Source organism: Mustelus asterias, unplaced genomic scaffold (genome assembly GCF_964213995.1).
Source record: "Mustelus asterias unplaced genomic scaffold, sMusAst1.hap1.1 HAP1_SCAFFOLD_253, whole genome shotgun sequence".
In the NCBI taxonomy this organism is placed as follows: Eukaryota; Metazoa; Chordata; class Chondrichthyes; order Carcharhiniformes; family Triakidae; genus Mustelus; species Mustelus asterias.
The window spans coordinates 412032-437495 of NW_027590220.1; the positions used below are offsets into that span (position 1 = coordinate 412032).

The 25464-nt window shown below is 51.8% G+C and overlaps 1 protein-coding gene across 2 annotated transcripts in view; it reads left to right on the forward strand.

Moving 5' to 3' along the window:
- The window catches only part of tonsl (tonsoku-like, DNA repair protein), a 97950-nt gene that overhangs the window by 33961 nt on the left and 38525 nt on the right, over window positions 1–25464 (forward strand). For both annotated transcript variants that reach the window (XM_078204026.1, XM_078204025.1), the window contains 4 exons: window positions 9569–9721; window positions 12745–12870; window positions 16650–16836; window positions 18883–18941. In XM_078204026.1, coding sequence (XP_078060152.1) covers window positions 12766–12870; window positions 16650–16836; window positions 18883–18941 — 351 coding nt within the window. In that variant the 5' untranslated portion in view covers window positions 9569–9721; window positions 12745–12765. The remainder of the gene's footprint in view (window positions 1–9568; window positions 9722–12744; window positions 12871–16649; window positions 16837–18882; window positions 18942–25464) is intronic.

The following is a 25464-nucleotide window of genomic DNA, read 5'->3' on the forward strand; positions in this document are numbered from 1 at the left end:
AAGATCCTTATCTCCCTTTTACTGCCTGTCCTTGGTTGTAATCTTACCCTACAGCCCGCTCTTTCTTTGGCCATCATTATTTTTAGTTGACACTTTATCTGTTTTCTTTGCAATCGGTCGTTCACTGTTATATCTCTTCGTTTCTTAAACCATGGTGGTAATAACTCTTGCTCTTATCTGAACTTTTCTGTTTGTACAATAATCGTGGTTTTGTAAGCTAAGGCGAATGTGTTTAGAAGAAAAGACATCCCCCCTGCTGATTTATAGTCTACTAATGTGTTTTTAGAAGAAAACATTCTCTCTGCTATTAAGTTGAACCACCGAGCAGTCTTTCTTGTTTTCTTAAGTGACTATTGTCTGCTTTTGCTAATCAGTGACTGCTATATTACTTCTTTAGTTCTTCTAGTTCCTCCACTTTAATCATATCGACTACACTTGATTATATTAGGTCACACGAAGTTACTTTAGGTTACATATCCATCTCACTATTCACCTAAATCTACTTTATCATTTCACTAAGACCTAAATCTACTTTATCATTTTACTAAAACCTGTGAATCTGAATTCCATACTAAACTCATACAATATCCAGTACAATTTCCCTTACAAGTGAATCTGAATTTCATACTAAACTCATACAATATCCAGTACAATTTCCCTTACAAGTGAATCTGAATTTCATACTAAACTCATACAATATCCAGTACAATTTCCCTTACAGAGTGTAGTGAATAAAGTGGATGAGCTTGGAGCGTGGATTGCTGCTTCGAATTGTGATGTGGTGGCCATTACGGAGACTTGGATGTCTCAGGGACAGGACTGGGTGCTTCAGGTGCCGGGTTTTAGATGTTTCAGGAAGGACAGGGAGGGAGGCAAGAGAGGGGGGGGAGTGGCACTGTTGATCAGGGATAGTGTCACGGCTGTAGAGAAGGTGGACGCCGTGGAGGGACTGACTACGGAATCTCTGTGGGTGGAGGTTAGGAACAGGAAGGGGTCGGTAACTTTGCTGGGTGTTTTCTATAGGCCGCCCAATAGTAACAGAGATGTTGAGGAGCAGATGGGGAAACAGATCCTGGAGAGATGTAGGAATAACAGAGTTGTCGTGATGGGAGATTTTAATTTCCCAAACATAGATTGGAATATCCCTAGGGCTAGGGGTTTGGATGGAGAGGAGTTTGTTAGGTGTGTCCAGGAGAGTTTCCTGACACAGTATGTGGATAAGCCTACTAGAGGAGAGGCTGTTCTTGATCTGGTGCTGGCTAATGAACCTGGACAGGTGGAGGATGTCTCGGTGGGTGAGCATCTTGGGGATAGCGATCATAATTCTATCTCCTTCACGATAGCATTGGAAAGAGATAGGGTCAGGCAGGCTAGGAAAGTGTTTCTCTGGAGTAAAGGGAAATACAGTGTCATCAGGGAGGAAATTAGACGGGTAAATTGGAAGGAGGCATTCTTGGGGAAAAGTGCCGAAGGAAAGTGGAGGATTTTCAAGGAATGTTTGTCTGGAGCTCTGCATGACAACGTTCCGATGAGACAGGGGGGTGTTGGTAGGGTACGGGAACCGTGGTGCACGAAGGTTGTGATGAACCTGGTAAATAAGAAAAGAGAGGCGTACAGAAGGTTCAGAGAGCTAGGAGGTGTTAAGGATTTAGAGGAGTATACGCGATGTAGGAAGGAGCTTAAGAAGGAAATTAGGAGAGCGAGAAGGGGTCATGAGAAGACCTTGGCGGGTAAGATTAAGGAGAATCCCAAGGCTTTCTACAAATATGTCAAGAGTAAAAGGATGAGATGTGAAGGCATAGGACCCTTAAAAGGTGAAGGGGGAAAAGTTTGTGCGGAACCGTTAGAAATGGCGGAGGTGCTTAATGAATACTTTACCTCGGTATTCACGGTGGAAAGGGATCTGGGTGGTTGTACTGCTGGATTGCGGAGGACAGAAAGGATCGAGCATGTGGACATAAAGAAAGAGGATGTGTTGGAACTATTGAATGGCATCAAGGTTGGTAAGTCGCCGGGACCGGATGGGATGTACCCCAGGTTACTGTGGGAGGCGAGGGAGGAGATTGCGGAGCCTTTGGCGATGATCTTTGCATCGTCGATGGAGACGGGAGAGGTTCCGGAGGATTGGAGGATTGCGGATGTGGTCCCTATATTCAAGAAAGGGAACAGGGACAGCCCGGGAAATTACCGACCGGTGAGTCTAACCTCAGTGGTTGGTAAGTTGATGGAGAGGATCCTGAGAGACAGGATTTATGATCATCTAGAGAAGTTTAGTATGATCAAAAGTAGTCAGCACGGCTTTGTCAGGGGCAGGTCGTGCCTTACGAGCCTGGTTGAGTTCTTTGAAAATGTGACCAAGCACATTGACGAAGGAAGAGCGGTGGATGTGGTCTATATGGACTTCAGCAAAGCGTTCGATAAGGTCCCCCATGCAAGACTTCTTGAGAAAGTGAGAGGGCATGGGATCCAAGGGGCTGTTGCCTTGTGGATCCAGAACTGGCTTGCCTGCAGAAGGCAGAGAGTGGCTGTGGAGGGGTCTTTCTCTGCATGGAGGTCAGTGACCAGTGGAGTGCCCCAGGGATCTGTTCTGGGACCCTTGCTGTTTGTCATTTTCATAAATGACCTGGATGAGGAAGTGGAGGGATGGGTTGGTAAGTTTGCTGACGACACCAAGGTAGGTGGTGTTGTGGATAGTTTGGAGGGATGTCAGAAGTTGCAGCGAGACATAGATAGAATGCAGGACTGGGCGGAGAAGTGGCAGATGGACTTCAACCCGGATAAGTGTGTGGTGATCCATTTTGGCAGATCCAATGGGATGGAGCAGCAGTATAAAATGAAGGGTACCATTCTTAGCAGTGTAGAGGATCAGAGGGACCTTGGGGTCCGGGTCCATAGGACTCTTAAATCGGCCTCGCAGGTGGAGGATGCGGTCAAGAAGGCGTATGGCGTACTAGCCTTCATTAATCGAGGGATTGAGTTTAGGAGTCGGGAGATAATGCTGCAGCTTTATAGGACCCTGGTTAGACCCCACTTGGAGTACTGCGCGCAGTTCTGGTCACCTCATTACAGGAAAGATGTTGAAGCCATTGAAAGGGTGCAGAGGAGATTTACAAGGATGTTGCCTGGATTGGGGGGCATGCCTTATGAGGATAGGTTGAGGGAGCTTGGTCTCTTCTCCCTGGAGAGACGAAGGATGAGAGGTGACCTGATAGAGGTTTACAAGATGTTGAGGGGTCTGGATAGGGTGGACTCTCAGAGGCTATTTCCAAGGGCTGAAATGGTTGCTACGAGAGGACACAGGTTTAAGGTGCTGGGGGGTAGGTACAGGGGGGATGTCAGGGGTAAGTTTTTCACTCAGAGGGTGGTGGGTGAGTGGAATAGGCTGACGTCGGTGGTGGTGGAGGCAAACTCGTTGGGGTCTTTTAAGAGACTTCTGGATGAGTACATGGGATTTAATGGGATTGAGGGCTATAGATAGGCCTAGAGGTGGGGATGTGATCGGCGCAACTTGTGGGCCGAAGGGCCTGTTTGTGCTGTGGCTTTCTATGTTCTATGTTCTAAGATGAAGGCATGTAAAATCACCGGCTCCAACGCACCCCTCCCTGATGAGCTCAGTGTATTCTATGCCTGTTTTGAGCAAGAGATCAGCGAGAGCATGCCCTCCACCCTGGAAGCCGCAGATGAACCTGTATCTGGGGTCACCATTGCAGGTGTCAGAGCAGCTTTCTCAAAGGTCAACCCGTGGAAAGCGACTGGCCCGGATGGGGTACCCGGACGAGCACTCAGATCCTGTGTGGATCAGCTGGCGGGAGTATTCACAGACATCTTCAACCTCTCTTTACACCAATCTGAGGTCCCTGTCTGCTTCAAGAAGACGACCATCATCCCGGTATCAAAGAAAAACCAAGCAGTGTGTCTTAATGACTATCGGCCGGTGGCTCTGACATCCATTGTTATGAAGTGCTTCGAAAGGCTAATCACGGCACGAATCAATTCCAGCCTCCCGGACTGCCTGGATCCACTACAGTTTGCCTATCGCCGCCGCAACAGGTCCACAGCAGACGCCATCTCCCTGGCCCTGCATTCAACCCTGGAACACCTAGATAACAAAGACACCTATGTCAGACTCCTATTTATTGACTACAGCTCAGCCTTCAACACCATTATTCCTACAAAACTGGGCCTCGGCACCTCTTTCTGCGACTGGATTCTGAACTTCCTAACTCACAGACCGCAATCAGTAAGGATAGGCAACAACACCTCCTCCACGATTATCCTCAACACCGGTGCCCTACAAGGCTGTGTTCTCAGCCCCCTACTATACTCCTTATACACCTATGACTGTGCGGCCAAATTCCCCTCCAACTCGATTTTCAGGTTTGTTGACGACACCACCATAGTGGGTCAGATCTCAAACAATGACGAGACAGAGTACAGGAATGAGATAGAGAATCTGGTGAACTGGTGCGGCAAAAATAATCTCTCCCTCAATGTCAACAAAACGAAGGAGATTGTCATCGACTTCAGGAAGCGTAAAGGAGAACATGCCCCTGTCTACATCAACGGGGTCGAAGTAGAAAGGGTCGAGAGCTTCAAGTTTTTAGGTGTCCAGGTCACCAACAACCTGTCCTGGTCCCCCCATGCCAACACTATAGTTAAGAAAGCCCACCAATGCCTCTACTTTCTCAGAAGACTAAGGAAGTTTGGCATGTCAGCTCCGACTCTCACCAACTTCTACAGATGCACCATAGAAAGCATTCTTTCTGGTTGTATCACAGCTTGGTATGGCTCCTGCTCTGCCCAAGACCGCAAGAAACTACAAAGGGTCATGAATGTAGCCCAATCCATCACGCAAACCAGCCTCCCATCCACTGACTCTGTCTACACTTCCCGCTGCCTCGGCAAAGCAGCCAGCATAATTAAGGGACCCCACGCACCCCGGACATTCTCTCTTCCACCTTCTTCCTTCAGGAAAAAGATACAAAAGTCTGAGGTCACGGACCAACCGACTCAAGAACAGCTTCTTCCCTGCTGCCGTCAGACTTTTGAATGAACTTACCTTGCATTAAGTTGATCTTTCTCAACACCCTAGCTATGACTGTAACACTACAATCTGCACCCTCTCCTTTCCTTCTCTATGAACGGTATGCTTTGTTTGTATAGCACGCAAGAAGCAATACTTTTCACTGTGTTAATACATGTGACAATAATAAATCAAACAGGTGAGAGATGGAATCTCACCATTTTGTGAATTTGATCATTTGAAAATAAAAGTAATTATGTCGTTGTCAGAATGTTGTAGAAATCGAAGCAGTTCATTCGTGTTCTTCAGGGAAGGAAATCAGCCAATCCTCGCACAGACTGGCACCTGCGCCAGCCTCCACGCGGGCGGGCGCCTATGTGTGACTCCACGCGGGCGGGCGCCTGTGTGTGACTCCACGCGGGCGGGCGCCTGTGTGTGACTCCACGCGGGCGGGCGCCTGTGTGTGACTCCACGCGGGCGGGCGCCTGTGCGTGACTCCACGGGCGGGCGCCTGTGCCTGACTCCACGCGGGCGGGCGCCTGCCCCCACCCCGGCGGGCGCCTGCCCCCACGCCGGCGGGCGCCTGCCCCCACGCCGGCGGGCGCCTGCCCCCACGCCGGCGGGCGCCTGCCCCCACGCCGGCGGGCGCCTGCCCCCACGCCGGCGGGCGCCTGCCCCCGCCCCGCCCCGGCGGGCGCCTGCGCCTGCCCCCGCGCCGGCGGGCGCCTGCCCCCGCGCCGGCGGGCGCCTGCGCCTGCCCCCGCGCCGGCGGGCGCCTGCGCCTGCCCCCGCGCCGGCGGGCGCCTGCGCCTGCCCCCGCGCCGGCGGGCGCCTGCGCCTGGCACCGCGCGGGCGGGCGCCTGCGCCTGGCACCGCGCGGGCGGGCGCCTGCGCCTGGCACCGCGCGGGCGGGCGCCTGCGCCTGCCTCCACGCGGGCGGGCGCCTGCGCCTGCCTCCACGCGGGCGGCGCCTGCGCCTGCCTCCACGCGGGCGGGCGCCTGCGCCTGCCTCCACGCGGGCGGCGCCTGCGCCTGCCTCCACGCGGGCGGCGCCTGCGCCTGCCTCCACGCGGGCGGCGCCTGCGCCTGCCTCCACGCGGGCGGGCGCCTGCGCCTGCCACCACGCGGGCGGGCGCCTGCGCGTGACTCCACGCGGGCGGGCGTTTGCGCCTGCCTCCACGCGGGCGGGCGCCTGTGCCTGCCTCCACGCGGGCGGGCGCCTGTGCCTGCCTCCACGCGGGCGGGCGCCTGTGCCTGCCTCCACGCGGGCGGGCGCCTGTGCGTGACTCCACGCGGCCGGGCGCCTGTGCCTGCCTCCACGCGGGCGGGCGCCTGTGCCTGCCTCCACGCGGGCGGGCGCCTGTGCCTGCCTCCACGCGGGCGGGCGCCTGTGCGTGGCTCCACGCGGGCGGGCGCCTGTGCATGACTCCACGCGGGCGGGCGCCTGTGCCTGCCTCCACGCGGGCGGGCGCCTGTGCCTGCCTCCACGCGGGCGGGCGCCTGTGCCTGCCTCCACGCGGGCGGGCGCCTGTGCCTGCCTCCACGCGGGCGGGCGCCTTTGCGTGACCACGTGGGCGGGCGCCTGTGCGTGACTCCACTCGGGCGGGCGCCTGTGCGTGGCTCCACGCACCATCCTCTGTATCCAGCTGAAGGGTCGGTCCATGGCAACCTTTCCAGCAGCATGGGATGGTCGGGCTGCAGGATTCCTGATTCCGAAACCCCGGATTGAGAGAGCTCCCACTCTGTTCACTAAAGGGAGCTGTTCACTTGAGGGAGCTAGGGCTGTTCTCTCTGGAGCGGAGGAGACTGAGGGGAGACTTAATAGAGGTTTATAAAATGATGAATGGGATAGATAGAGTGAACGTTCAAAGACTATTTCCTCGGGTGGATGGAGCTATTACAAGGGGGCATAACTATAGGGTTCATGGTGGGAGATATAGGAAGGATATCAGAGGTAGGTTCTTCACGCAGAGAGTGGTTGGGGTGTGGAATGGACTGCCTGCAGTGATAGTGGAGTCAGACACTTTAGGAACATTTAAGCGGTTATTGGATAGGCACATGGAGCACACCAGGATGATAGGGAGTGGGATAGCTTGATCTTGGTTTCAGATAAAGCTCGGCACAACATCGTGGGCCGAAGGGCCTGTTCTGTGCTGTACTGTTCTATGTAAACTGAGTCAAACCCAGTGGGGGAGTGGAGCCGGATTTCTATACCACAGACACCCTTCAAGGGTTTGGAAGCTCTGAGTGTAAAGGACTGATTGAAGAGCCCTGGATATCTGTACACTTCAGGGTGATGGGATATGGTGAACACGTCTCTGTTCCTATTGCAGGCGGCAATGGAGCAGTGGCATTGTCACTGGGCGAGTAATCCATGGCGTCAGGGTTCGAATCTCACCACGGCAGATGGTGAAAACTGAATTCAGTAAATAAAATGCAATTAAGAATCTATTGATGACCATGAAACCATTGTCGATTGTCAGAAAAACCCATCTGGTTCACCAGTGTCCTTTAGTGAAGGAAATCTGCCATCCTTACCTGGTCTGGCCTACATGTGAAACCAGAGCCACAGCAATGTGGGTGCCTGTTAAATGCCTCTCAGTTTAAGGGCAGTTAGGGATGGGTAATAAATGTTGCCTCATCCAGCGACACCCACATCCCATTTTAATAAAACATTGTGCGGCCAATTGTATTGGTGGAACAGCTGCCCCCTGTGGCTCAGTGAGTAAAGCTGTAACCTCAGGGCCCAGTTGTGAATTCTTAATCCAGACACTCCCTGTGCGCACTGCACTGTCAGAGGGTCAGTACTGAGAGAGTGCCGCACTGTCAGAGGGTCAGTACTGAGAGAGTGCCGCACTGTCAGAGGGTCAGTACTGAGAGAGTGCCGCACTGTCAGAGGGTCAGTACTGAGGGAGTGCCGCACTGTCAGAGGGTCAGCGCAGAGGGAGTGCTGCACTGTCAGAGGGTCAGTACTGAGGGAGTGCTGCACTGTCAGAGGGTCAGTGCTGAGGGAGTGCCGCACTGTCAGAGGGTCAGTGCTGAGGGAGTGCTGCACTGTCAGAGGGTCAGTGCTGAGGGAGTGCCGCACTGTCAGAGGGTCAGTACTGAGAGAGTGCCGCACTGTCAGAGGGTCAGTACTGAGGGAGTGCCACACTGTCAGAGGGTCAGTGCTGAGGGAGTGCTGCACTGTCAGAGGGTCAGTACTGAGAGAGTGCTGCACTGTCAGAGGGTCAGTACTGAGAGAGTGCCGCACTGTCAGAGGGTCAGTGCTGAGGGAGTGTCGCACTGTCAGAGGGTCAGTACTGAGGGAGTGCCGCACTGTCAGAGGGTCAGTACTGAGGGAGTGCCGCACTGTCAGAGGGTCAGTACTGAGGGAGTGCCGCACTGTCAGAGGGTCAGTACTGAGGGAGTGCCGCACTGTCAGAGGGTCAGTGCTGAGGGAGTGCCGCACTGTCAGAGGGTCAGTACTGAGGGAGTGCCGCACTGTCAGAGGGTCAGTACTGAGGGAGTGCCGCACTGTCAGAGGGTCAGTACTGAGGGAGTGCCGCACTGTCAGAGGGTCAGTACTGAGGGAGTGCCGCACTGTCAGAGGGTCAGTACTGTCTCACCATGTTTATTTCTTTTGCCTCTCTTCCTTCCCCACCCCCTCCTCTCACATACTGCATTCCGTCTCTCTCCCCATGTCCCTGCTCTCTCTGTCCCTCCCCGCCCCTCTCCGTCCCCCCCTCCCCCCCTCTCTCTCCTCCCCCCTCTCCTCCCCCCCTCTTCTCCCCCCCTCTCTCTCTCCTCCCCCCTCTCTCTCTCCTCCCCCCTCTCTCTCTCTCCTCCCCCCCCTCTCCTCCCCCCCTCTCTCCTCCCCCCCTCTCTCCTCCCCCCCTCTCTCCTCCCCCCTCTCTCCTCCCCCCCCTCTCTCCTCTCCCCCCCTCTCCTCCCCCCCCCTCTCCTCCCCCCCCTCTCTCCTCCCCCCTCTCTCTCCTCCCCCCCCTCTCTCCTCCCCCCCCCTCTCTCTCCTCCCCCCCCCTCTCTCCTCCCCCCCTCTCTCCTCCCCCCTCTCTCCTCCCCCTCTCTCCTCCCTCCCCTCTCTCCTCCCCCCTCTCTCTCCTCCCCCCCCTCTCTCTCCTCCCCCCCGCTCTCTCTCCTCCCCCCCCTCTCTCCTCCCCCTCTCTCCTCCCCCCCCTCTCTCCTCCCCCCTCTCTCCTCCCCCCCTCTCTCTCCTCCCCCCCTCTCTCTCCTCCCCCCCCTCTCTCTCCTCCCCCCCCCTCTCTCCTCCCCCCCCCTCTCTCCTCCCCCCCTCTCTCTCCTCTCCTCCCCCCTCTCTCCTCTCCTCCCCCCTCTCTCCTCCCCCCCCCCTCTCTCCTCCCCCCCCCTCTCTCCTCCCCCCCCTCTCTCCTCCCCCCCCTCTCTCCTCCCCCCCCCCTCTCCTCCCCCCCCCTCTCCTCCCCCCCTCTCTCTCCTCCCCCCCCCCCTCTCCTCCCCCCCCCCCCTCTCTCCTCCCCCCCCCCCCCTCTCTTTCCTCCCCCTCGCTCTCTCTCTCCTCTCTGTCAGTTGAAACATGCAGAATCGTTGGGGAAATGTGACCGGGAGCTGGCTGTTATCCACGTGTCCCTGGCTGCCACCTTTGCTGATCTGAAGGAATACGGACATTCTGTGGAGCATTATGAGGCTGAGCTTTCTCTGCGCAAAGGGAACCCCAAAGAGGTGAGCTCAGCACCCGTCTGCACTCTCCCTGCCCCTGGACAGGGAGACAACTGCTGTCCGGGCAGTGAGTTTAACACCAAGGAACATCCCCGGGGCTTCACAGGGGCAGCGAAAACATCTCCCATCAAACCACTGGGGACAGTGGGACAGTTAGGCAGACGATAAACCTGATCTGAGCAGGAGGGTTAAGGAACACCTTAGGGAGATAATTCCTGAGCTTGGGGTTGAGGCACGGTGGCACAGTGGTTGGCACTGCTGCCTCACAGCACCAGGGACCCGGGTTATATTCCTGCCTCGGGTCACTGTCTGTGTGGAGTTTGCACGTTCTCCTCGTGTCTGCGTGGGTTTCCTCCGGGTGCTCCGGTTTCCTCCCACAGTCCAAAGATGTGCGGGTTGGGTGGATTGGCCATGCTAACATTGCCCCTAGTTGTCAGGGGGATTAGCAGGGATGGGGAGGAGTAAGGATTTGAGAAGAAGGATGAGAATTTTCCAATTGTGGCATTGCCTAACCCGGCGCCAGTATAGGACAGCGAGCGGGGCGGGGGAGAGAGGGGGGGAGGAGAGAGAGCGGGGCGGGGGAGAGAGAGGAGGGGATTTGGTGTCAGTCAAGATACAGAGAGCAGAATTTTGGATGAGTTTATGGAGAGGAGATTATGGGAGTTAGTCAGGGGCACGCTGCAATACTCGAGTGTGGTGGGGATGAGGGCGTGAGTGAGGATTTCAGGAGTGGATGTACTGCAAGGGCTGAAGTGGTGATGTTCCAGGCAGGTCTCAGTGTCTTAATGCCATGAACATGTGGTCAGAACTCCATGTCAGGATCAAATGGGACACTGAAGCTGTGAATGGTTTGGTTTAGCCACAGTTACTGGAGAGGGGGTTGGTGGTGGGACTGGAAAACAATGGCTTCTGCCTTCCCAAGGTTTAACCGGAGGAAACATCTGCTGATCCAGTTAATTAGAACAGTTCCCTGGAAGAGTCATAGCCATTCGTAACGTCAGGTGAGTTTCTCTCTCCACAGACGCCGCCAGACCCGCTGAGGTTTTCCAGCATTTTCTGTTTCTGTTTGGATATCAGACAAAGTGTCTGGTGATGAACCTGAGTTTGAGAGAGTTCAGCTTTGTTCGAGAGAGACGGGATGTGATTCCAGAATGTGATCAGAATTCTGGCAGGCTCAGAAATCTAACTGGAGGCCTTCAAACATGGAGCTGCCTATTAAGACCATAAGACCATAAGACATAGGAGCGGAAGTAAGGCCATTCGGCCCATCGAGTCCACTCCACCATTCAATCATGGTTGATTTCAACTCCATTTACCCGCTCTCTCCCCATAGCCCTTAATTCCTCGAGAAATCAAGAATTTATCAATTTCTGTCTTGAAGACGCTCAACGTCTCGGCCTCCACAGCCCTCTGTGGCAATGAATTCCACAGACCCACCACTCTCTGGCTGAAGAAATTTCTCCTCATCTCTGTTCTAAAGTGACTCCCTTTTATTCTAAGGCTGTGCCCCCGCGTCCTAGTCTCCCCTGTTAATGGAAACAACTTCCCTACGTCCATCCTATCTAAGCCGTTCATTATCTTGTAAGTTTCTATCAGATCTCCCCTCAACCTCCTAAACTCCAATGAATATAATCCCACGATCCTCAGACGTTCATCGTATGTCAGGCCTACCATTCCTGGGATCATCCGTGTGAATCTCCGCTGGACCCGCTCCAGTGCCAGTATGTCCTTCCTGAGGTGTGGGGCCCAAAATTGCTCACAGTACTCCAAATGGGGCCTAACCAGTGCTTTATAAAGCCTCAGAAGTACATCCCTGCTTTTGTATTCCAAGCCTCTTGAGATAAATGACAACATTACATTTGCTTTCCTAATTACGGACTCAACCTGCAAGTTTACCTTTAGAGAATCCTGGACTAGGACTCCCAAGTCCCTTTGCACTTTAGCATTATTGGGCAGGGGAGGGGCGCAGGTAACAGTGCAGGAGCAGGAAGAGACACCATTGTAACTGATACCCAGGCTGCCATTAGACAGGATAGAATGGAACTGGATGAGAGTAGTCCCACCCAGCGGGGGGGTGCGAGTGGAGAGAGGGCGGGAAGGACGGTGCGGTCAAATAGTGTCAACAGTCGCCGACCGGCCGAGATGGATGGCACAGCGGTTAGCACTGCTGCCTCACAGCTCCAGGGACCCGGGTTCGATTCCCGGCTTGGGTCACTGTCTGTGTGGAGTCTGCACGTTCTCCCCGTGTCTGCGTGGGTTTCCTCCGGGTGCTCCGGTTTCCTCCCACAGTCCAAAGATGTGCGGGTTAGGTGCATTGGCCATGCTAAATTGCCCCTTAGTGTCAGGGAGACTAGCTAGGGTAAATACATGGGGTTATGGGGATAGGGTCTGGGTGGGATTGTGGTCGGTGCAGGCTCGATGGGCCGATGGCACTGCAGGATTCTATGATTCTATATGGATAAGGAGAGAGAGAGTGTCACAGTGTAGTGTTCCGGGATTTTGATCCAGCAACAGTGAAGGAACAGCCGATATATTTCGAAGTCAGGATAGTGAGTGACTCGGAGGGGAATCTCCAGGTGGGGGTGTTCCCAGGTATCTGCTGCTCTTGTCCTTCGAGATGGAAGTGGCCGTGGGTTTGGAAGGTGCTGCCTAAGGAGCCTTGGTGAGTTGCTGCAGTGCATCTTGTAGATGGCCCTCAGTATCTCTATATTGGGGCTGATTGCCTCAGCAGCTCGAGGCTGGGACCTATTGCAGGATGCTGCTTCATTGGATGAAACAGTGGAGATGGAGCGTGTTTGGCCCATTGTGCTATCATTCCCTTTGTTCTTTCCTCACTGGCCAGCAAGCATCTATCACCATTCTTAATCAACCACCCAAACTGCTGCTTCCTTACACGGGGTGAGGGGGGGATAGTGTTTCTCACATCCAGTTAGTGAGCTGTCGCTGGGAGGATGGGGAACGCCTCAAGCACAAGGGCTGAGCTTCAGCTGGTCTCCAACAGCTAGTAAATACTGTGTGTGTTACAGGAGTGCGAGACCTGGATAAATATGGCATTGGCCAAAGAAGAAGGTGGACAAGCGTACGGTGATCTGGAGGCGTGTTACCGGAACGCACTGCGGTGTGCAGAGCAAGCTCAGCTACCCAGACTGCAGGTAAATCTCCACAACGCTCTGTCAGGGCTTTGTTCTATTCAGGAGTGAGGGGAGAAATCCCCCCCCCATCGCATTGGTTCGGCTGCTGGACCCGAATCCTAAGCTATATTGCAAAGTCCGATTAGACCCTGACTATTTGTGTATAAATGTGAGGTTAGGATGCTTCACCCCACACTAATTCCACCGACTAATGAGGGATCTTTAATCTAAACAAACTTTACCCCTAACACAGTTTAAATATAACACTAACAAAATAGAACAGTTGGACATTCTTTAAAAATGAAAAGAAGCAACTGTGAACAGGCTGTGTGTCTGGGAAGGACAGTGAGATTGTTCCAGAGACTGGCAGCAGAAGATTGACGTGGAGATGCCGGCGTTGGACTGGGGTGAACACAGTAAGAAGTCTCACAACACCAGGTTAAAGTCCAACAGGTTTATTTGGGAGCAAATACCATAAGCTTTCGGAGCACTGCTCCTTCGTCAGATGGAGTGGATATCTGCTCTCAAACAGGGCACAGACACAGAAATCAAGTTACAGAATACTAATTAGAATGCGAATCTCTAAGATTTGGTCAGAATTGTTACAGGGAGGGGTGGCCAGATAACTCTCCCCTTGTCCGTGCTTGCTTCTCTGCTACAAGATGTACGTTTTAGCGGGAGTGTTTTAAACCTTTTGACCGTTGGGACTTCAAAGGATAAACATGAAACAGGCTACCTGGTAAGGAGAGATAAATGTTTATTCACACAACACCCCAAAATGTAAATGCAATGAAAACACCTTCACACACACGCACATGCGCACACATACTCGCGCACACACACACTCTCACTCACACACTCTCACTCACACACTCACTCTCTCTCACACACACACACATACACTCATGCACATGCACTCACTCTCTCACTCATGCACGCACACACTCATGCACGCACACACTCATGCACACACACACACGCTCGCTCACACATACTCACGCACACATTCACTCACATGCTCACTCACTCTCTCTCGCGCGCGCACACACACACGCACTCACACACACACACCCGCGCGCACGCACGGAGAGATGAATTCTCGAGATGAAGCATGCATTTAGACTGTTAACCGAATATCCCATGTTTAAAGCAGTCCTTTAAGACCCAAGTGTTGCAGGCTTGGTGGGTTCTCTCTTCTGGTTCTTTGCAGGTAAAAGGAGGTTGGAAGTCTCTGGGTTTTCCCCATGAAGTTATGGCTGAGCTTCTGTAGAGATGAATCTTTATAGGTGAAGATAAGTTAGTCCCGCTCTCTGTCGCTGTCTGAGTTGGCTAGTTGTATTAATTAGGATTCCTTGTTGCTGGCCTGCTGGTCTCCATACTAACATACCCCCGGCTGCTCCTCTGAATAAAGTTATCATCAGTCAGTTTCGCTCATGTGACCACATGATCAATGCTCATATCACCCGTATTGATGATACGGTGTTAGAAGACACAATGGCGATGAATGGTGGCCTTTCACACCTACTTGTGATGAACTGGTTTCCCCACCACTCTGTTAGGTTTAGAGCTCAGTAAGAAGTTTCACAACACCAGGTTAAAGTCCAATAGGTTCATTTGGTAGCAAATGCCACGAGCTTTCGGAGCGCTGCTCCTTCGTCAGATGGAGTGGAAATCTGCAGACATTGCAGACATGGAGCCGGGTGGGAAGAGGGGCACTGAATGTGTGGTTCTACAAATATCCAGGCAGTATGAGCTGTATTGTATGGTTTTGTATTCAGAATGCCTTTACAGGGGAGGGTACCACACCCAAGGACACTTACATCTTAATGGTGTTTTAGAGACACGAGTGAGATCTTTGTGCTGAAATCACAAAAGTCACCTGACCCACCGCGTCCAGGTAAATTGTCCACACGTCCATCGTACTCTCTCTGTCACCTGACTCAATCATGACAAGCAGCAGCTCTGCTGGAAGGTCACCAATCTGCAGCATTAACTCTGTTTCTCCCTCCACAGATGCTGACTGATCTGTTGAGTGTTTCCAGAATTTTCTGTTCGTGTTTCAGATTTCCAGCATCCGCAGTATTTTGCTTTCAGCTATTGTTTGAAGGAGGATTACTTTTCCTGCTGGAGATTGCTCTCCAGGTCTCCCGCGCTCCGGGCCTCCCGCCCGCTGGGCCTCCCCCGTGCCGGCGCTCCCGGGCCTCCCCCGCGCCGGCGCTCCCGGGCCTCCCCCGCGCTCTCCACACGAATGTGAGGTCAGGGATTCCTTGACTGCAGCCGGTTCTCTTGGTCTCTGACCTGTCACTGAGCCAGACCAGGATTAACCATTAAGATTAAAACAAAATACTGCAGATGCTGGAATCTGAAACAAAAACAGAAAATGCTGGAAAATCTCAGCAGGTCTGACAGCATCTCTGGGGAGAAAATAGAGCCAACGTTTCGAGTCTGGATGACCCTTCGTCAGAGCTCTGAGATTTTCCAGCATTTTCTGTCAGGATTAACCATGCCGATTTGGAGGAAGTCACAAGATGAGGGAGCATTTAATGAATGGCAGGACACTCGGAAGCTCAGAGGAACAGATGGATCTTGGGATAATTATTTACAGATCGCTGAAGTCAGCAGAGCACGTAAATAGGATAGTTCAGAAGGATGTTGGGACATTTGCTTTTATCAGTCATGGTATAGATTGTAAGAGCGAGGGGGTAATGTTGGAGTTGTGCAGAGCATTGTTGAGGCCACAGCTGGAGCACTGTGTGCAGTTCTGGTCACCACATTATAGGAAGGATGTGATTGCACTGGAGGGGGTGCAGAGGAGATTCACCAGGATGCTGCCTGGGACGGAGCATTTAAATTATGAAGAGAGGTTGGATAGGCTTGGGTTGTTTTCTCTGGAGCAGAGGGCGGCACGGTAGCACAGTGGTTAGCACTGCTGCTTCACAGCTCCAGAGTCCCGGGTTCGATTCCCGGCTCGGGTCACTGTGTGAAGTTTGCACATTCTCCTCGTGTCTGCGTGGGTTTCCTCCGGGTGCTCCGGTTTCTTCCCACAGTCCAAAGATGTGCGGGTTAGGTTGATTGGCCAGGTTAAAAATTGCCCCTTAGAATCCTGAGATGCGTAGGTTAGAGGGATTAGCGGGTAAATATGTGGGGGTAGGGCCTGGGGTGGGATTGTGGTCGGTGCAGACTCGATGGGCCGAATGGCCTCCTTCTGCACTGTAGGGTTTCTATGATTCTATGACTGAGGGGCACCTGATCGAGGTGTACAAGATTATGAGGGGCATGGACAGGGTGAGCGGGGAGTTACCATCTAATAAGCTGATCTTTCTCTACGACCTAGCTGTGACTGTAACACAACATTCTGCACCCTCTCCTTTCCTTCCCCCCTGTGTACTCTATGAATGGTATGCTTTGTCTGTATAGCTCGCAAGAAACAATACTTTTCACTGTATGTTAATACATCTGACAATAAATCGAATCAAAAAAGCCCTTCCCCTTGGTTAAGGGGTCAGTCAGGAGGAGGCATGGTTTTAGGGTGAGGGGCAGAAGATTCAGAGGGGATTTGAGAAAACACTCAGTGATGGGAATCTGGAGTGCACTGTCTGGGAAGTGGAGACCGGAAACCTTACAGCCTTTACAAAATATTTGGATGAGCACTTGAAATATCAAAACATTCCAGGATATGGGAGAAGTGCAGGAAAATGGGATTAGCGCCTTTAGTGGCAGATCTTGTCGGTGCAGACTCGATGGGCCGAAGGGCCTTTTCTGCATTGTATGATTCTGACTCTATAATTTCCTTCCTGCAGCTCCGAGCGATGAAGCTGCTTCACTCCGTGCAACAGAAGATGGATTGTCCTGAGGTCAATGTCACCCTGGGCCAGCTTGAGGAGCTCTCCGAGACGGTGGGCAGCGAGAGCGGGGACGAGAGTGAGACTGAAGAGCTGGAAAACAGTGAAGCTGTGGAAGATAGTGAGCTGGAGCTCTCTGAGAGTGGTACGTATCGCAGGAGGCATGAAACAGAGAGAGGTTTATGTAGATTCTATCTCCAGTGATCGGGTGTGTAACAGAGTAGGATCCTGACGGAGGGTCTCTGTGTATAGAGTATGATTCTTATTGGAGACATGTCTGTGCAGATTATATTTTCTACAGTAACTGTGTGCGCTTTATGATACAGAGGGCCAAGGAGTGAGTCTAGAATATAGTTATCTATGGAGTCGGGCACTGTGTATAATCCAGTGGAGTCGGGCACTGTGTATAATCCAGTGGAGTCGGGCACTGTGTATAATCCAGTGGAGTCGGGGCAGTGTGTATAATCCAGTGGAGTCGGGGCAGTGTGTATAATCCAGTGGAGTCGGGGCAGTGTGTATAATCCAGTGGAGTCGGGGCAGTGTGTATAATCCAGTGGAGTCGGGCACTGTGTGTATAATCCAGTGGAGTCGGGGCAGTGTGTATAATCCAGTGGAGTCGGGGCAGTGTGTATAATCCAGTGGAGTCGGGGCAGTGTGTATAATCCAGTGGAGTCGGGGACATGTGTATAATCCAGTGGAGTCGGGGCAGTGTGTATAATCCAGTGGAGTCGGGCACTGTGTATAATCCAGTGGAGTCGGGCACTGTGTATAATCCAGTGGAGTCGGGGCAGTGTGTATAATCCAGTGGAGTCGGGGCAGTGTGTATAATCCAGTGGAGTCGGGGACATGTGTATAATCCAGTGGAGTCGGGGCTGTGTGTATAATCCAGTGGAGTCGGGGCTGTGTGTATAATCCAGTGGAGTCGGGGCTGTGTGTATAATCCAGTGGAGTCGGGCACTGTGTATAATCCAGTGGAGTCGGGGCTGTGTGTATAATCCAGTGGAGTCGGGGCTGTGTGTATAATCCAGTGGAGTCGGGGCTGTGTGTATAATCCAGTGGAGTCGGGCACTGTGTATAATCCAGTGGAGTCGGGGCTGTGTGTATAATCCAGTGGAGTCTGGGCAGTGTGTATAATCCAGTGGAGTCGGGGCAGTGTGTATAATCCAGTGGAGTCGGGGCAGTGTGTATAATCCAGTGGAGTCGGGGCAGTGTGTATAATCCAGTGGAGTCGGGGACATGTGTATAATCCAGTGGAGTCGGGGCAGTGTGTATAATCCAGTGGAGTCGGGGCAGTGTGTATAATCCAGTGGAGTCGGGGACATGTGTATAATCCAGTGGAGTCGGGGCAGTGTGTATAATCCAGTGGAGTCGGGTACTGTGTGTATAATCCAGTGGAGTCGGGGCAGTGTGTATAATCCAGTGGAGTCGGGGCAGTGTGTATAATCCAGTGGAGTCGGGGCAGTGTGTATAATCCAGTGGAGTCGGGGCAGTGTGTATAATCCAGTGGAGTCGGGGCAGTGTGTATAATCCAGTGGAGTCGGGGCAGTGTGTATAATCCAGTGGAGTCGGGGCAGTGTGTATAATCCAGTGGAGTCGGGCACTGTGTGTATAATCCAGTGGAGTCGGGCACTGTGTGTATAATCCAGTGGAGTCGGGTACTGTGTGTATAATCCAGTGGAGTCGGGCACTGTGTGTGTGTAATCCAGTGGAGTCGGGCACTGTGTGTGTATAATCCAGTGGAGTCGGGCACTGTGTGTGTATAATCCAGTGGAGTCGGGCACGTGTGTGTGACCCAATGGAGGCGGGGGCGCGGGTGTGACCCAGTGGAGTCGGGGGCACGGGTGTGACCCAGTGGAGTCGGGGGCACGGGTGTGACCCAGTGGAGTCGGGGGCGCGGGTGTGACCCAGTGGAGGCGCGGGCGCGGCCCAGTGGAGCTGGGTATGTATCCAGTGCTGGGAAGGCTGTCCGGAGGGTGGAATCAGGAGTAACACTCATTGTCTTCTCCTCTCCCCAGCCTCTGTTTCCTTCACTAAGAGCCGGCGATGGTGAGGTTTATGATTCTTGTCCTGACGCAGTTTAAAGTTTCCTCATTTCCCACAGCATGTGCTGTATTTAGCTCGCCAGCCTCGCTTTATCGAGTGGTGTTCCTTAGGCTGAGTTAATGTCCTAACTGTCGCTTTGTGTTTTTAGATGATGATGAGGTGGAAGGTTATGAGAAGTCACTCCCTGGGCGGAGGAAGATGAACCGGGTGAGTCACTGTGTCACTGCCCTCTGTACACTTCCTATTGGAGGCCCTAAACTATATAAAAGCAAATTACTGCAGATGCTGGAATCTGAAACCAAAAGAGAAAATGCTGGAAAATCTCAGCGGGTCTGGCAGCATCTGTAAGGAGAGAAAAGAACTTTGACAAAGGGTCATTTGGACTCGAAACGCCAGCTCTTTTCTCTCCTTACAGATGCTGCCAGACCTGCTGAGATTTTCCAGCATTTTCTCTTTTGGTCCTGTAACTATAACCGGGCCAGGAGCAGGCCATTCGCTGCTCCGAGCATTCTCCACCTGCTCCACGTTCCCGCCACATTCCCTTAGCCTCCAAAAATCTATCCATCGCCATTATCAACAGACTCAACAACTGTTTTCTAAGATTCACAGGACGAAATCTCCCTGCATTTCCCGATATATTTCCAATCAGGATAGTGAGTGCTGTTTTCTGCCTCCACGACAGGGATGGAGTTTAAAAACAGCGAGGTTATGTTGCAGCTGTATAAGGTGCTGGTGAGGCCACACCTGGAGTACTGTGTACAGTTTTGGTCTCCTTACTTGAGAAGGGATATACTGGCACTGGAGGGGGTGCAGAGGAGATTCACTAGGTTGATTCCGGAGTTGAGGGGGTTGGCTTATGAGGAGAGACTTGGAATTCAGAAGAATGAGGGGAGATCTTATAGAAGCATATAAGATTATGAAGGGAATAGATAAGATAGAAGCAGGGAAGTTGTTTCCACTGGTGGGTGAAACTAGAAGGGGCATAGCCTCAAAATAAGGGGAAGCAGATTTAGGACTGAGTTAAGGAGGAACTTCTTCACACAAAGGGTTGTGAATCTGTGGAATTCCCTGCCCAGTGAAGCAGTTGAGGCTACCTCATTGGATGTTTTCAAGGCAAGGATAGATACATTTTTGAACAGGAAAGGAATTAAGGGTTATGGTGAGCGGGCGGGTAAGTGGAGCTGAGTCCACGAAAAGATCAGCCATGATCTTATTGAATGGTGGAGCAGGCTCGAGGGGCCAGATGGCCTACTCCTGCTCCTAGTAGTGGGAACTTGTGCATGGAGTCAGAAGAGATAGGAGAGGCGATGAATGAATACTTTTCTTCAGTGTTCACCAAGGAGAGGGGCCATGTTTTTGAGGATGAGTGTGTGATACAGGCTGATAGGCTAGAGGAGGCAGATGTTCTGAGGGAAGATGTATTAGCAATTTTGAAAAACCTGAAGGTCGATAAGTCCCCTGGGCCAGATGAGATATATCCTAGGATTCTTTGGGAGGCAAGGGATGAGATTGCAGAGCCATTGGCTTTGATCTTTGGGTCCTCACTGTCCACGGGGATAGTGCCAGAGGACTGGAGAGTGGCGAATGTTGTTCCTCTGTTCAAGAAAGGAAATAGGAATGACCCTGGTAATTATAGGCCGGTTAGTCTTACTTCGGTGGTCGGAAAAGGTCCTAGAAACATAGAAAAACGACAGCACAATACAGGCCTTTCAGCCCACAAAGTTGTGCCGCACATGTCCCGACCTTAGTGATTACTAGGCTTACCTATAACACTCTATCTTACGAAGTTCCATGTACTTATCTAAAAGTCTCTTAAAAGACCCTATCGAATCCGCCTCCACCACCATTGCTGGCAGCCCATTCCACGTGCCCACCACGCTCTGAGTGAAAAACGTACCCCTGACATTCCCTCTGTACCTACTCCCCAGCACCTTAAACCTGTGTCCTCTTGTGGCAACCATTTCAGCCCTGGGAAAAAGCCTCTGACTATCCACTCGATCAATACCTCTCAACATCTTATACACCTCTATCAGGTCACCCCTCATCCTTCGTCTCTCCAAGGAGAAAAGGCCGAGCTCACTCAACCTATCCTCATAAGGCATGCTCCCCAACCCAGGCAACATCCTTGTAAATCTCCTCTGCACCCTTTCTATGGCTTCCACATCCTTCCTGCAATGAGGCGACCAGAACTGAGCACAGTACTCCAAGTGTGGTCTGACCAGGGTCTTATATAGCTGCAACATTATCTCACGGCTCCGAAACTCAATTCCTCGATTGATGAAGGCCGGTACACCATACGCCTTCTTAACCACAGCCTCAACCTGCACAGCTGCTTTGAGCGTCCTATGAACTCGGACCCCAAGATCCTTCTGATCTTCCACTCTGCCAAGAGTCCTACCATTAATATTATATTCCGCCATCCTATTTGATCTGCCAAAATGAACCTCCTCACACTTATCTGGGTTAAACTCCATCTGCCACTTCTCTGCCCAGTCTTGCATCCTATCAATGTCTCGCTGCAACTTCTGACATCCCTCCACACTATCCACAACACCTCCAACCTTTGTGTCATCAGCAAACTTACCAACCCATCCCTCCACTTCCTCATCCAGGTCATTTATAAAAATCACAGAGTAAGGGTCCCAGAACAGATCCCTGGGGCACTCAAAGAGAACAAAGAACAATACAGCACAGGAACAGGCTCTTCGGCCCTCCAAGTAGTGTGGCGATCAGAACTGGACGCAGTACTCCAAATGTGGCCTAACCGACGTTCTATGCAGCTGCAACATCATATGCCAACTTTTATATTCTATGCCCCGTCCAATAAAGGCAAGCAGGCCATGTGCCTTCTTGACCACCCTCTCCACCTGTGCTGCCACCTTTAAGGATCTGTGGACGTGTACACCCAGGTCCCTCTGTGTGTCTATACTCCTGATGGTTCTGCCATTTATTGTATAGCTCCCCCTTACATTAGATCTACCGAAATGCATCACTTCACATTTATCTGGATTAAATTCCATCTGCCATTTCTCCACCCAATGTTCCAGCCTATCTATATCCTGCTGTATTCTCTGACAATGTTCATCACTATCCGCCACTCCAGCAATCTTCGTGTCGTCCGCAAACTTACTGATCACACCAGCTACATCTTCCTCCAAATCATTTATATATATCACAAACAGCAGAGGTCCCAGTACAGAGCCATAGAACCATAGAAAATTACAGCTCAGAAACAGGCCTTTTGGCCCTTCTTGTCTGTGCCGAACCATTTTATGCCTAGTCCCACTGACCTGCACTTGGACCATATCCCTCCACATCCCTCTCATCCATGAACCCGTCCAAGTTTTTCTTAAATGTTAAAAGTGACCCCGCATTTACCACTTTATCCGGCAGCTCATTCCACACTCCCACCACTCTCTGCGTGAAGAAGCCCCCTCTAATATTCCCTTTAAACTTTTCTCCTTTCACCCTTAACCCATGCCCTCTGGTTTTTTTCTCCCCTAGCCTCAGCGGAAAAAGCCTGCTTGCATTCACTCTATCTATACCCATCAAAATCTTATACACCTCTATCAAATCTCCCCTCAATCTTCTACGCTCCAGGGAATAAAGTCCCAACCTATTCAATCTCTCTCTGTAACTCAGCTTCTCAAGTCCCGGCAACATCCTTGTGAACCTTCTCTGCACTCTTTCAATCTTATTTACATCCTTCCTGTAACTCGGTGACCAAAACTGTACACAATACTCCAAATTCGGCCTCACCAATGCCTTATATAACCTTACCATAACACTCCAACTTTTATACTCAATACTCCGATTTATAAAGGCCAATGTACCAAAGGCACTCTTTACCACCCTATCCACCTGTGACGTCACTTTTAGGGAATTCTGTACCTGTATTCCCAGATCCCTCTGTTCAACTGCACTCTTCAGAGTCCTACCATTTACCCTGTACGTTCTTCTTTGGTTTGTCCTTCCAAAGTGCAATATCTCACACTTGTCTGCGTTAAATTCCATTTGCCATTTTTCAGCCCATTTTTCTAGTTGGTCCAAATCCCTCTGCAAGCTTTGAAAACCTTCCTCACTGTCCACTACACCTTCAATCTTTGTATCATCAGCAAACTTGCTGATCCAATTTACCACATTATCATCCAGATCATTGATATAGATGACAAACAACAATGGACCCAACACCGATCCCTGCGGCACACCACTAGTCACAGGCCTCCACTCAGAGAAGCAATCCTCCACAACCACTCTCTGGCTTCTTCCATTGAGCCAGTGTCTTATCCAATTTACTACCTCCCCATGTATACCTAGCGACTGAACCTTCCTAACTAACCTCCCATGAGGGATCTTGTCAAAGGCCCTGCGGAACACCACTAGTCACAGACCTCCAACCAGAAAAAGACCCCTCCACTGTTACCCTCTGTCTTCTATGGCAAAGCCAGTTCTCCACCCATCTAGCTAGCTCACCTTTGATCCTGTGAGATTTAACCTTTTGCACCAACCTGCCATGAGGGACCTTGTCAAACGCTTTACTAAAATCCATATAGATGACATCCACGGCCCTTCCCTCGTCAATCGTTTTTGTCACCTCCTCAAAAAACTCAACCAAATTTGTGAGGCATGACCTCCCTCGTACAAAATCATGCTGTCTATCGCGAATGAGATTATTCAGTTCTAAATGCGCATATATCCTATCTTTAAGAATCTTCTCCAAAAATTTCCCTACCATGGACGTCAAGCTCTCCGGCCTCTAATTACCCGGGTATCCTTGCTACCCTTCTTAAATAACGGGACCACATTTGCTATCCTCCAATCCTCTGGGACCTCACCTGTGTCCAGTGAAGAGACAAAGATTTCTGTTAGAGGCCCAGCAATTTCACCTCTTGCCTCCCTGAGGAGTCTAGGATAGATGCCATCTGGCCCTGGGGATTTGTCTGTCTTAATGTTTCCTAAAAAACCTAACACTTCCTCCCTTGTAATTGAGATTTTTTTCTAACGGGTCACTACTGGTGACCGACCTCCATTCAGAATATGACCCATCTGTAACCACTCTTTGCCTTCTGTGGGCAAGCCAGGTCAGGATCCACAAAGCAATGTCCCCTTGGATCCCATGCCCCCTCACTTTCTCCTGACGGATAGGATTTACGACCAGTTAGAAAGATGCAGCTTAATCCGGGATAGTCAACACGGACTCGTGAAGGGTAAGTCTTGCCTCACAAACGTGATTGAATTTTTTGAGGAGGTAACTAAGTGTGTCGATGAAGGTAGGGCAGTTGATGTCATATACATGGATTTTAGTAAGGCGTTTGATAAGGTCCTTCATGGTCGCCTCATGAAGAAAGTAAGGAGGTGTGGGATAGAGGGAAACTTGGCCGATTGGATAAGTAACTGGCTATCTTATAGAAGAGAGGTCACCCAAGAGGCCAACAGCGAACACAATGAGACAGCCAATGAACCGGAACAGCCGACAGAGAGATCCGCAGTGCAGCAACTGAAGAGGAAAGAGTCGAATTGGACTCCTCCGGAAGGCCGCTGCCCTCGACTTGACATGTATGCCCAAGCCGTCAGGAGGTGCGTCAACACCAAATTCATCAGCCGCACTCAAAAGACAGCCCCGAACATCACCCAAGCACAACGTAACGCCATCCACGCTCTCAAGACCAACCGCAACATTGTCATCAAACCAGCAGACAAAGGAGGGGCCATCGTCATACTGAACAGAACGGATTACTGCAAAGAAGTGTACCGACAACTCAACAACGAGGAACACTACAGACAGTTACCCACAGATCCGACCAAAGAACACACCCATCAACTCAACACTCTGATCAAGACCTTTGATCCGGACCTTCAGAGCACCCTCCGTGCTCTCATCCCACGTACTCCCTGCGTTGGAGATCTCTACTGCCTCCTGAAGATACACAAGGCAAACACACCCGGCCGTCCCATCGTATCGGGCAATGGGACCCTGTGCGAGAACCTCTCCGGCTATGTCGAGGGCATCTTGAAACCCATTGTACAAAGAACCCCCAGCTTTTGTCGCGACACTATGGACTTCCTACAGAAACTCGGTACACATGGAGCAGTTGAACCAGGAGCACTCCTCGTCACAATGGATGTCTCGGCACTCTATACCAGCATCCCCCATGACGATGGAATTGCTGCAACGGCCTCAGTGCTCAGCGCCGACAACTGCCAGTTTCCAGATGCAATTTTACAACTCATCCACTTCATCCTGGACCACAATATCTTCACCTTCAACAACCAGTTCTTCATCCAGACACACGGAACAGCCATGGGGATGAAATTCGCACCTCAATATGCCAACATCTTCATGCACAGGTTCGAACAAGACTTCTTCACCGCACAGGACCTTCAACCGATGCTATACACTAGACACATCGATGACATTTTCTTCCTTTGGACTCATGGTGAACAGTCACTGAAACAACGATATGATGACATCAACAAGTTCCATCCCACCATCCGGCTCACCATGGACTACTCTCCGGAATCGGTTGCATTCTTGGACACACGCATCTCCATTAAGGACGGTCACCCCAGCACCTCACTGTACCGCAAGCCCACGGATAACCTCACGATGCTCCACTTCTCCAGCTTCCACCCTAAACACGTTAAAGAAGCCATCCCCTACGGACAAGCCCTCCGTATACACAGGATCTGCTCGGGTGAGGAGGATCGCAACAGACACCTCCAGACGCTG